The following is a 12,236-nucleotide window of genomic DNA, read 5'->3' on the forward strand; positions in this document are numbered from 1 at the left end:
AATGTACTACTTCACGCCTACTCTCTCTCTCTCTTTTTTTTTTTTAACATATGTACCTTCAGTTTGCTGAAAAATTTCAGGAATTCAAAGAAGCTGCACGACTAGCAAAGGAAAAATCCCACGAGAAGATGGAGCTAACAAGTACACCATCTCAAGTGAGTTCTGTTACCTGATGTAAGCGTAGTACTTCCTATCTGTGGCACTTAACATGTCTCTTATGCACACGTACTACTAAAAAATGAAGGGTACTTCCCAGCTACCCTGAATACAGTATCACAGTATCACAGTGTCACCAAGGTTGGAAGAGACCTCACAGGTCATCAAGTCCAACCCTTTACCACAGAGCTCAAGGCTAGACCATGGCACCAAGTGCCACGTCCAACCTTGCCTTGAACGGCCCCAGGGACGGCGACTCCACCACCTCCCCGGGCAGCCCATTCCAGTGTCCAATGACTCTCTCAGTGAAGAACTTTCTCCTCACCTCCAGCCTAAATTTCCCCTGGCGCAGCCTGAGGCTGTGTCCTCTCGTTCTGGCACTGGCCACCTGAGAAAAGAGAGCAACCTCCCCCTGGCCACAACCACCCTTCAACTGTCAGCTGGAATTGTCTAGATGTTTAAGTATACATCTGACACACTACAGAAGTGTCAAAGGGACTTGCATCTTTCCCCAGAACATGGGCAAACATAGTAAGTGAAGTAAATCTATAGCAAGTAAGTCTGTAATAAACACTTCTTGTGACTTTTATAATTATATCTACTAAATCTTCAAGTGGCACACTCTATCAGACTTTTACAGAAGAACCATTACTATAAAAAATCAACATCCAAATAAGCTTGTTTCCTACTGTGCGCTATCTGTTTGTGCAATGCATTGAAGGGAGGTGACAGATTCATATGCTGGTTCTGAAGTTTTATTGCAGTTAGCCATGATGTAAAAGAAGAGGTTGTAAAAGATATCTCAGACCCGAAGTGGCTTAATACAGACCTAACAGGAGGATAAATTAATACAGTCACATTTACATTAGTCATGCCTGAAAACAATTTACTCAAAAATGAGTACTTTGAATTTGTTCTGAAAAAAAAGAACTTGGATGTGGATTTTATGGCCCTCCTTTCTTGCCCTCCTGCTCATACTTTTGGCTCTCTGCTTTGTTTTAAGCGATGCTGAAGACAAAGGCAATTTGATCTCATGGAGAACAAGGCAGTTTTAGAACTGCAGCAGAGGTACCTGAGTGAGTGGGATGAACGCAGATTGGTCTTTTTTTTCTGGGTAGTCTTCATTCATTGAAGTGCCTCTCATCATTATTCAGCGCATCTCTTGGATGCTTTGCACTGCAGTATGCTTCTGATGGTTGACAAAGCAAGGCATTTCGCAGCATGCTGTATGAACAGTTTTATTGCCTCCAAGAAGTTACATCTGATGCCTTTCCAAGAGAAGTCAGTGAAACCATGAGAAGAAACACAATCATGTTGTTTTTCCAGCATTTTGCCCAAGAGCTAGTTTTTGCTATTAACAGAAAACTGCTTGTTCTGCTGTAACGAGAAAAATAAGTCCATTATTTTTCTACTGGTTTTCATGACTGTCTCTGAATTCCTGATAAATGCCATAAATAAACACAAAGATAAGGGAAGTAAGTGTTTCATTGTTGCAGTCTAACACACGTTTGGCTTTAGAGCAAGTTGAAGTGCTTCAGCCAGGCCTGTAGTTACTCAGTATTATAGGCAAAACAATTATTCTTCTTTCCCTTCTGACACTGTTGAATGGGACTTGTTATTTGGTTTTAACATAAATTTGAAGATGCTTTTGTTCAGCAGCTCCCCAGGGTTAAAGCTTCCTCTTAAATTATATGAGCTATTAGTTTTGTTTATTTTCCTGCACAGATTTCCTTTTGTATTTGGAATCTTAACATTTTATGCTGCAGGTAGTTACAGAAATGTTAACCTTGAGCAATTCTGTAATGCATAGTGAGAACTGCAACTTAATTACCGCACACTTAAGAATATGTCATATTCAGGCTTTACTTTTCATCTCTTGGCTTTTTTGTAGTGTTGATAAGTTAAGCATATTATTCTGAAAGATACAATTAATGTAGGTCCTGACGCATCAGTGTAATAGTTTTCACATATTTAATGCTTCTCATGAGTCCCCCAGAGAGAGGGGAGTTGCATCAGAGTTTGGAACAGATGAGAAGTGGTGGCTACATGGCAAGCTGCAGCACTGCTGGGGCTTATTCAGAGAGTGATCTATGACTGGAGGGAAGCTAGGTGCTTGGTAGTGGGGATGGAAAGTGGGACCTGAGAGACACTGGAAGGTGTACTCACCATCATTTGATCAGATGCCAAAAAGTGCCTACAAGACAGTGTGAATAGTGAGTAACTCAGCTAGCTACATGTGTCAAACCCTCTGCTGTCTTTACCTTGCAGATAGCAGTCTGCATTAAATTAATAATAGTCAGGAAGACACTGCATATGAAAACTGTTATGTTTGGTTTATAATGTCATTTTTTTACTGCTTGACATCACTGGAGTCCTGCATGTTCATTAGTCAGGCTAGAGCTCTTATGGACAGTCCAAACTCTCTGACAAACTCCTAAATAGCAAGATACACCTGAGTCGGACTTCTCCCACATTTACTTCTTATGTAGGAAAACACTAATGCTCAGCCCCTGTGCAGGGCCAGGGCTGGTGAATGAGTTACAAGTTCAGTATCTCCCAGAAGCCTATATATGATACAGTAGTGGTTTTATACCACAGGAGAGCTCAAGTGCATTAAATACCAGCTTGTAGCCTCCACGAGTGGAAATACCAGGTCTTAAAATCCATCATTGATTTACAGGAATTTTTGTCATTTTCTGTTTAAGTGATGGGTTTTTTTTCCATACATCTGCACAGTTGAATGTTAGAAATAAGTTGACTTCTTCTCTGAGCTGGAAGGGAAATGTGAAAATCTCTTTTTAAACCAACCATAATTTCTTTCTCAACTGACTGGAGCGGGTACGTGAAGCCGCAATGGTGTGGAATAAAAACTTCATTACCTGTGAACATTTCATTAAAATGTTTCTCTCCTATAAAATGGGAATATATTACTTATGAACATTCAAAAAAATTGTTGCTCAGCACTGCTGGCTTTTTCTGTTGCTTTATTCATAACCAGCTTCATTGTAGTTGGCCACAGATAAATTACTCATTAGGATAGTTGTGAATGTGAGAGAGCACTGACTGGAGTGTGTTACTGGTAGAAGAAACACATACTAGAATCTGATGCTTCTCTTGTATACACAAAATCAGTCTCCCATGAGTTTTCAGGCAGTGAACCTTTAGACTGTGATTTTTGTCTGCATTAATTTGTGTGACTTCATTTTTATTCACATTAGAAGTCTATGAAAATACTTTACTGAAAAACAAGCCTAGATGAAACTTGTACATTTTGCTTTTCTTCCACTGAAGTAATTTTTATGTATTCACATTTTGAGAATGACTAGACTCTAGCTTTGTACCTAATAGGAGTGTTGTTGGGATTCTAGCTTAAAGATAGAAGCCATCCAGAGTTTGTAGGGTGTGATCTGTATTTTTTAGAACATCTAGTGTAGTCTGAGAAGAGGAAAAAAGTGAAAGAGAAACTCTTGGGTTCATAAACCCTTTCATTTAATGTCAGTGGGAAACTGTTTATCTGATCAGAGGATAATAATAGACAAAGCTGTATGATTTGTATCAAATAATTAGTCTTGCTCAGCTCTGCCCTCCTATCACACTTAACTTCAGTTTCAGTTCAGTAAAATAGTTCTGTAGAAATCAAGATTTAATTTTTACTTTCAAAATAGTAACACTTAATACTTTTTGGTATAAAATAACAAGATTCTTCCTGAAAGAATGTGATGATTTGCATTCCTGTAATGAATATATTATAAATATCAGTTTACGATTTGCATTCCTGTAATGAAAATACTGTAAGTATCAGTTTATGTCTATGAAATATAATCAGTGGAAGCCAGTTACTTCTGCACTTTCATCAGTAGGAATTCAGTAAGGTGCAGAATGGAGACATTGCTGTATGTGTATTATGTAATTTGATAAATGCTAAATCGATATGTCACAGAACTTGGAATTCATTATTGAAATGTATCATCTGCTAATTCAAGTTGTAGAATGAGTTACATGTCTCTTAGTATGTGAGAAATATGGTAGACTAAAAGCAAAATTTTGCCAATAGTTTTGTTGCAAATGCTTACTGTAATTTAAAGGGCAGTGAAAACATTGGAACAACAGTGGTTTTGGTTAAGGGACACTGGAAAGGTGTGAGGGGTAATAATGACAGCCAGAGCATACATTCTTTCAAAGAGCTGAGTTTTTCCATCTAGTTGAGTCTCAAAAGTCAAGAACAACATCTCCATATAGATGTAGGATCAGATGAAGTATTTGCTTTCAGAAAGCTTTTTTCCTTGTAAACGACTCAAAGATGTACTAGTTTGGGGCAAACTGGAATATTTTAGTGAGAGGAATTTTATTATAGGCTGTGAAAAGGAAACAATGGTGGTGTCTACTTCACTCATAGGCTTGCTGAGATGTATAAAAATAAGAACATAAGCATAGATAATGCAGTGGGTCTCTGTCACAGCTGTTGCCTGTACTTTTCTCCCTGGCCTGCTTCCATGTAACTAATCCTTCTGCTTTCTAATTCCCCTTTCCGATCCTCCAATCTCACCTTGCGCGTAAGGCAAACTCTGGGATAAGGTAGAGGGGTGGAAAGAAGATGGAAGGGTGGTTTGAAGCCCCTCATGGGGACTCTGATTTCTGGGAGGGGGTGTTGTGTTTCTGTGTTACCTTTAACTTGAATATTTCTATATATAGCTGTATATATTGTAAATATCTGTTCCTATATTGTGCTAAGCTGTAAATATAAAGCTTCATTCCTTAACTTCCAGCTCAGCTGAGTCTAGTCTGGGTGATTTCGTAAGAATGGTGGGGCAGGTAATTCCCAAACAATCACAGAAGGCTACTAGTGGAGTCTCTAGGTTAAACCCCAGTCTTGTAACCTCATATGACCATTTTCAGATACTTATGCAATTCCTTATGAGTTTGTTGCCTTTCAGCTTGCTATGCAGTGTAAGATCACTGGGAAGAGGAGCTGCTGGCCTTCCAGAGACTTTTAGCTTCAGTTTAATAACATTGAATAACCGTTTTGTCTGTTGTCTGTGTAGAAGGTGCTGTGGCCATAGGAGATGCTTATATTTTGGAAATACTAGAATTCATCCCAGTCCTTTGTTGTGTAGCACCCCTCCATGACACCCATTGAGCTTTAGTCATGAAACAGTTCTGTCTTGGATTTAAATGTTGATGCTTGAATCTTCTAAGATATTTTAAAGTGGTTTATATCCTACAAAAATCATTGCTTGAAAAATAATATTAGGACAGAAAATACTAAAATTAAACCACATACTGCAAAGCCTGCAATGTTCTCACTCAGGATGTGAGCTACAGGTGTGTATTCTGTGAAAAAAAAAATAGAAAACTATTAAAAAGAAAAAAAGTTATTTCCAGGGACTAGAAATTAGCAAATTGTATTTGTTGGCCAAAGCACTAGTGTACATGTTGATGTCATGATGGATGATTAATAAATGCAACATCAGTTCATCTGCTGGGAGGCAGCCATTAAATTTTTCACTTTTCCAGTTATACAGCAGTAGCAGAAGCTACCAGAGTGTAGCTGGAGTATTCTTCTTCCTAGATAATACCATGATCAGCAAGATTTAGGTCAAGCTAACATACCTACAGAAATTTTGTAGAAACTCAAATATTTCTTGCAGATGACTCATAGGTGAAACTGCAAATGTACCACCAATGATCCTGCCACTGTTCATGTTGGTTAATGCTAAAGCTAGAGTTTGAAACAGCTATTAGAGTTCTTTGTTTCACTGTGTTAGGAGTGCAGATAAAGAGACAAGGACTTGAGGTGTGTAGTCACCCCTTGCGTGGCATGATGAGGGCATGATGAGGTCCTCCCTGTGATAGGACCCTATCCGACTGACCAGCAAAACACACAAGGATGATTAGGGGACTGGAGGGCATGCCTTATGAGGAGAGGCTGAGTGACCTGGGGCGTTTTAGTCTGGAGAAGAGAAGACTGAGAGGGGATTTAAGAAACGTTTCTAAACACCTGAGGGCTGGTCAGGAGGCTGGGGGCAGGCTCTTCTCACTTGTTCCCTGTGATAGGACAAGGAGCAATGGGTGTAAGTTGCAGCACAAGACGTTCTGCCTCAGCACATGCAGGAACTTCTTTACTGTAAGGGTTACAGAGCACTGGAACAGGCTCCCGAGAGAAGTGGTGGAGTGTCCTTCTCTGGAGACTTTAAAGACCTGTCTGCATGTGTTCCTCTGTGATCTGTGCTAGATTGTGTGGTCCTGCTATGGCAGGAGGGTTGGAATTGATGATCTCCTTGGGTCCCTTCCAACCCCTAATATCCTGTGATCCTATGATCCTGTGAATGTAGTACCAGATAAGAGTGAGGCATCTTTGATAAGGAGGTCACTTGCGAATCATTGTTACATCAGTTGTGTTTGTGTAAGATAATGTGAATCATATGATAATATACTTATAAATTAAGTTTGCATGATGAAATATGACTATGAGAGATGCAGGAAGTCTGAGCATTACTACTACCCAAAACACATGTATCATGTAAGAATTAGTGTTTGTGCTTATATGCACAGAATGTTCCTAAGAGGTGAGTTTGTAAATTTAATGTGTTTGTTTTACTCCAGGAATCAGCTGGAGGCGATATTCAGTCTCCTTTAACACCGGAGAGTATTAATGGGACAGATGATGAGAGAGCGACGCCAGAAGTGACGCAGAACTCAGAACCAAGGGCTGAACCAACCCAGAACGCATTGCCATTTACCCATAGGTACAGATTCCATTCCCAAATCCTGATTAATCCTGATACCCATCTCCTTCCTTGTTAAAGGGACCGTATTATATGAAAAAATCCCCAAAGCCAACCACCTCAAAAGAAAAGCAGACTGGCTTTTGGATTTGAAACGTAATTTTTTGTTTTCTGTCTGAGAAAGTCTCTTAGAGTAAAACCTGGGGGAATCTTACCTTAGAGCAAGCCCTTGAACACTGGTTAGTGTAGATGTCCCTTTAACAGGAAACTTCGTTTCAGTGTCTGAGAGCTTAGTAAAATTAATTGCTTCATAGAATAATCTGATTAAATTATTTTGTGCTGTTCTTTAAATGACTAATAAGACTGGATGCCAGCCTTTCACTGACGAGTTGTGGAAGACAAGGAACTTGTGCGGCACTTCGGATGATGAAGTTCAGAGCAAGCTTTGATCAAATAGTTCTCTGATAGTTGAAAACGTTTTTCAACTATTTTGAAATATGTGTGAAGTATATCTCGGCTTCATGCTGAGTTATAATTCGTTGCACTGGGAATGCTCTGCTGTGCTCTTTAAGAAAGCGAGGACTTTTTATTTAGTGATACAAATAATGAGTTAAGGTGGATATATCTGGCCTACTAGAAATGATTGTGAATGGTTACTTCTGATGAAGCACACTGTATTGAGATTGTGATCAGTACTTGAGACATTTAGTAAACTTAGAGCTAGAAACACTAGAACTATTTTTTTAGATGTTGTCTATTTCACATTAATCAGACTTTAAAGAGCTCACGCTCAAAGGTTGCAGAGTACTAGGATATCCGATAATGTCACGCAATTCAGATTGAGCAGAGGTGGAATTAGAGTCATGCATGACTTCTCTTCTTTTGTGAAAGAATACTATTAAACATACCTGGAAAAAAAATAATGCACCTTTTCAAATGAGAAAAAAAAAAATATAGTTTGGCACTAATTTTTTTAACAGAGTGATTGTGTTTATTTTTATACTTAACTGTCAGAAGTGCATCCGTTACATGTTTTGGAAGGAACAGTGCTTTGTAAGAGTGCTACCTGCATGTTGAAGTATTGTCAGTGTTGCACATCTATCAGTGTTCTGTAACAAGTTCATTTATACTGTTTCTGTGTTGGAATTCTCTAGCAATATTTTCTGAAAAGGAGTTGTGATAAAGTTCATACATGAGTAATGTTGGTTTGTTTGTTTGTTTGTTTTAAAGTCATAGGTGCTAGATCTTCCCTGTTGTTCTGCATCTGTAAATACGCTTTCTGGTATGCTAATAGAGTAACTACACTTTGCTCTGTGTTGAGCATGACTGATGATATATTTTGAAACTACCCAGGTAAAGCTTTTAATGATGTAGAACGGAGGTGACCAAACATGCTTTGAAGTTTTATATCTACTTCATGTATGAAGTATGAGTGCCTGTTTTTGTGTTGGGTTTTTATGGGTTCGGAGGTTTTTGTGGTCATGTTAAATACTAGCAAGAATTGGTCTGCTGACAATAACTACATTTTTGAGGATCACTGCTCATGATGACTCTCAAAAAGGCCAGAATTTTGTCTTGCTAATGGTAGCTTTTGTTAGTGAGCTATTACTGAAAAAAATGCCTCTTCTAAAAACATTTTGAAGTAAGTTGTATTTTGGACTAGATAAAGGTTCTATTATGGGTAAATAAAGATGACTTACGTAATAAAAATAAATTAAGATGCATGAAACTTGTGCATGAAAGAGATGGAAAGCAGACCCTCCAGGATTGTGTTAGTCCTGATTAACTGGGCATGTTTCATAGAGACATTTCATAAAACTAAATGGGCAATTATCTAGACATACCTAGCTGCTAGTACTGGATGAAAGGATGCTTTCTGCAGGCAGTCTGCTTGCCTTGATTTAAGTGAAAAAAAAAAAGGCATTAAAGCATCATCTTGTGCATGGCTGTGCTTTTTACGTATCTTCCCTTACTCTAGATGCTTTTGAAAGGAAAAGGCAAGTTCACCTGTAAGGCACGTGAGAGGCTGACTGAGGTGCTTCACTGAAATAACACTACTATAGCAAGTTAATTTCTTCCATAAACAGGAAAGCTATATCCTACTCTGGCATTAATAATGCATGCTTGTCTTGTGAAGTACTAAAAGGAGTGACCTGTGAGCTTCAGTGTAGGCAGGAGCACAAGGAAAGCAGGCGTATGACACTGCAGGAGTCCAGCCATGGGGAAAGTCCTGGAGCTTCATGGGCAGGGTGAGGTGCTGCATCAAGGCAAGGATGCCTGGTAAAGTGGGAAATGCTTTTTGTCCATTGTCACCAAGCTCAGACAAACGCAGGTGTCTGTGTGGCAGAGGACAAGGGTAAAGATTGGAAAGAGATTGCTCTCAAGATGGTGATGTGTAGGTAAAGAGTTTTCAGGTTTTTGAATTGGAAGGGTCTGACAGGAATTAACAAGATCAGGAATCACAGGTGTGGAGGTCATGCTTTAGTCTACAACTGGCCATTCTCCATTATATGTATAAAATCCCATAAACATAATAGAGGAGCCAAAGTCTAGTTGCTTCAGTTTATCCTCATCTGGGACATCCTAGTGCTGTTTAGAAACAGTGCAACTCTGACTAATTGCTTTTAAGGATGCTAAAAAGTTAAGAGCATTGCACAGAGGGTAATTTTTTTAATTAAACATTTTGCCTTTTTTAAAACCATGATTGTTTGGCATTAGAATTGTAAAAAATCTTGGCAGAAACACAGATCAGTGCTTTTCTGAATAACACCTAGTCCAGGAAAGTTTTTTTCCCCCTTAAACAGAACCTAGTTAATAAAGCTAACACTTAAAATTGTTAAGATTGAAGATGTACATATTTTCATTCTGAAGTTAGTCTTCCTTGTTGAAAAAATACTTTTCATGTGCTTTAAAATGTAGTGTTATTTTTTTTTTTTTCCCCAACAGAAAACTGTTGATCGTAAAAGGGGGTTTGGAGACCAAAAAAAAGTTGCTACAAAACTTTAACTACTTCTGATGTCACTGTCTTTTAAATAAAAGTTTTGATCCCGATGGTGTATAGTATACAATCCGTGGTCATATGGATGAACCCAGAGAAATACTAAGCTAAGCTTATTCAGCCTTAGAATATACACTGAATCTGGTGAACATTGTAGGTGGTGCTTGAGTCTTTCTGGCAACTGTTTGGTGAACTTGCTCTTTCACCCCCAGAGAGAACACATTTGCTTATAACAAGCTATATTCTGTTTTTGGCACCATATGAAGCTGATAAATCACGCTTTCCAAAACAAAAATGTAAGAGGATTCTTCTGGAGCAAATTTTGCAAGTCTTCAATTTTCTGTCAACCATGACTCGAACTTGTTACCTTGGTTTTTTTTACCCTGTGATACATAGAAAAACATGACACAGTGTTTTGATTGGACAATATCTATGTGCGTGTTTGTTGCTTGTTCGTTAAAATTCTGATTTTTGTATTAAAACAAAATTCTAATAGGGAATTTTGACTCATCGCCTTAGTGAAAATTGACTTATTTCACATTATGTTTATATCTTGGGTATGGTGTTGTCTGGATTGCATGTAAATCAAATGCTGTACAACAAAGATAAAAACGAACAAAAAAAAAAAAAAAAACCCTGCTTCTAGCTCATGTTCCTTCATGGAGTTTTCATTAAAAGTTGTATGCAGAAATCCATTTATCAGATTTGTCACTGTGTGTATTGAAACTACTCACTCTACAATCTTAAATATTTTAGTCATGTTACAGTAGCATAGGTACTTTGTGGAGCATGCTGAACTGTTGACTTTAAGGAAAAGTTTCGAGTTAATTTTTGTGGGGTTTTGTAGTTTTAATTTATACTCAAATCCTACTATATGGATGTTCTTTAGAGGGTTATGCAGAGGTTCCTCACAAAGTAGTGTGTTTTGCTTTTGTTAAAATTCTTGGGTTTGGATATTATTTAATCTGAATATAGAACAATTCCTTATTGTGGGGAAGATCAGGAGCTCTCAAATTCAAGCTGCTACTCGAACAAAGTCAACTATTAGATCAGATCAGACAGTTGAGTTTTGAAAGTCATCTAGGATGGAGACTGATAGAGTCAGGCTTTATAGAAAAGTTTCTCTGTAACATAAAAGGCAGTACCTGTCTTTACAATGCACAGTGCTATAATGAACTGTGATGTGTTAGGGTGCATCAGAGGAACTGTGATAGATTCAGTTACTCTATTAAGAAAAGATTATGATTTCTTGCAACATACTCAGAAAAGAAACCCAAAGGTGGCAGGTATGTTTTTGCTGTCAGCATAAGCAAAGAGCCAACATTTGTTTGATCTAAGATCATAGCTGCACTTTCTTTGGACTCTTGTGCTCCATGAGCAAGATCCTGGTGGTCTGTCAAAGAAACACACAGGGAGGAATTGCTCTCCTCTCACTCCCTGACTCAATTCCTGCTTCTTTCTTTACTCCTACACTTCAGCCTAAGATGTTGGATCTAGCTGAAGTAGTCTATCCTTTAAATTAAAAGTTCCAACTATTAATTGGATAAGGGAATCTTACCTTCTATTGTAATATTTTTGTTATGTCTGACTTTACTGTTTGAGACAGTTTCTGAAAACTCTTTTAAGGTATGATTGGAACATGCACTAAACCATTGCATGGTTTTGAACCAGGGGCATGTAAACCAGCATAATCCTGTAACATTTTCCTATCTGTAGTAATGGAAAGAGAGTTGGAGAGGACTATTATCAGCTATTGGAAGAATGGTCATGGTGTGTGTATTGCGTAGCTCTTCAAAATGAAGAAAATCTGCAACTATAGAGCTAATTTTAATGACTGGGGGAATGGATGAAAGCCAAAACAGAAAATAGCCTAACACTTCAGAGAGTAATTTTACCATTTCCCTTGTGCACCTAAGCACATTCTAGTTTGAAGCATGTGAATTACACACTTCCTGCCATTTATTTAGTGAGAGCTCCAAGGGGTGATTCAGATTATGTGAGCTGAGTGTTTGAAATCAGATGATACAAATACCACCCTCAGGGACAGTGAGCACTCTTAAAACCTATCTGTTAAGTATATTCTTAGAAGATTAATGTAATTCATCTGCAATTTGTAATAAAAAAAAACCCAAAACTAAAACCACACTGCCCATACCATGTAATTTCCCCCTATTAAATTGCTTACATGAGGGGGGAAAAAAAAGAAGCCCAGTAAAAATGTGGGGAAAAAGAAAAAAAAAAAAAGAAAAAAAAATTGCCTAAGGGGTGTAAAGGATGGACTTTTATTTATGAAATGCATCCATTGTGTTCAACCTATCCAGACTGCAGACAAAATTAAAATACTTTTTCTTAATACT

At 38.1% G+C, this 12,236-nt stretch overlaps 1 protein-coding gene across 2 annotated transcripts in view; it reads left to right on the forward strand.

Moving 5' to 3' along the window:
- HOMER1 (homer scaffold protein 1) overlaps positions 1–12,236 on the forward strand; it is a 104,956-nt gene that overhangs the window by 40,405 nt on the left and 52,315 nt on the right. Inside the window, exons 4-6 of one of the 2 annotated variants that reach the window (XM_064140886.1) lie at positions 63–155; positions 6,760–6,902; positions 7,244–8,081. In XM_064140886.1, the coding sequence (XP_063996956.1) occupies positions 63–155; positions 6,760–6,902; positions 7,244–7,346 (339 nt within the window). In that variant the 3' untranslated portion in view covers positions 7,347–8,081. Of the gene's footprint in view, positions 1–62; positions 156–6,759; positions 6,903–7,243; positions 8,082–12,236 lie in introns of those variants that run through there. The other variant, XM_064140885.1, reaches the window with a different exon arrangement.

Source organism: Pogoniulus pusillus, chromosome Z, assembly GCF_015220805.1.
Source record: "Pogoniulus pusillus isolate bPogPus1 chromosome Z, bPogPus1.pri, whole genome shotgun sequence".
NCBI classification, from domain to species: Eukaryota; Metazoa; Chordata; class Aves; order Piciformes; family Lybiidae; genus Pogoniulus; species Pogoniulus pusillus.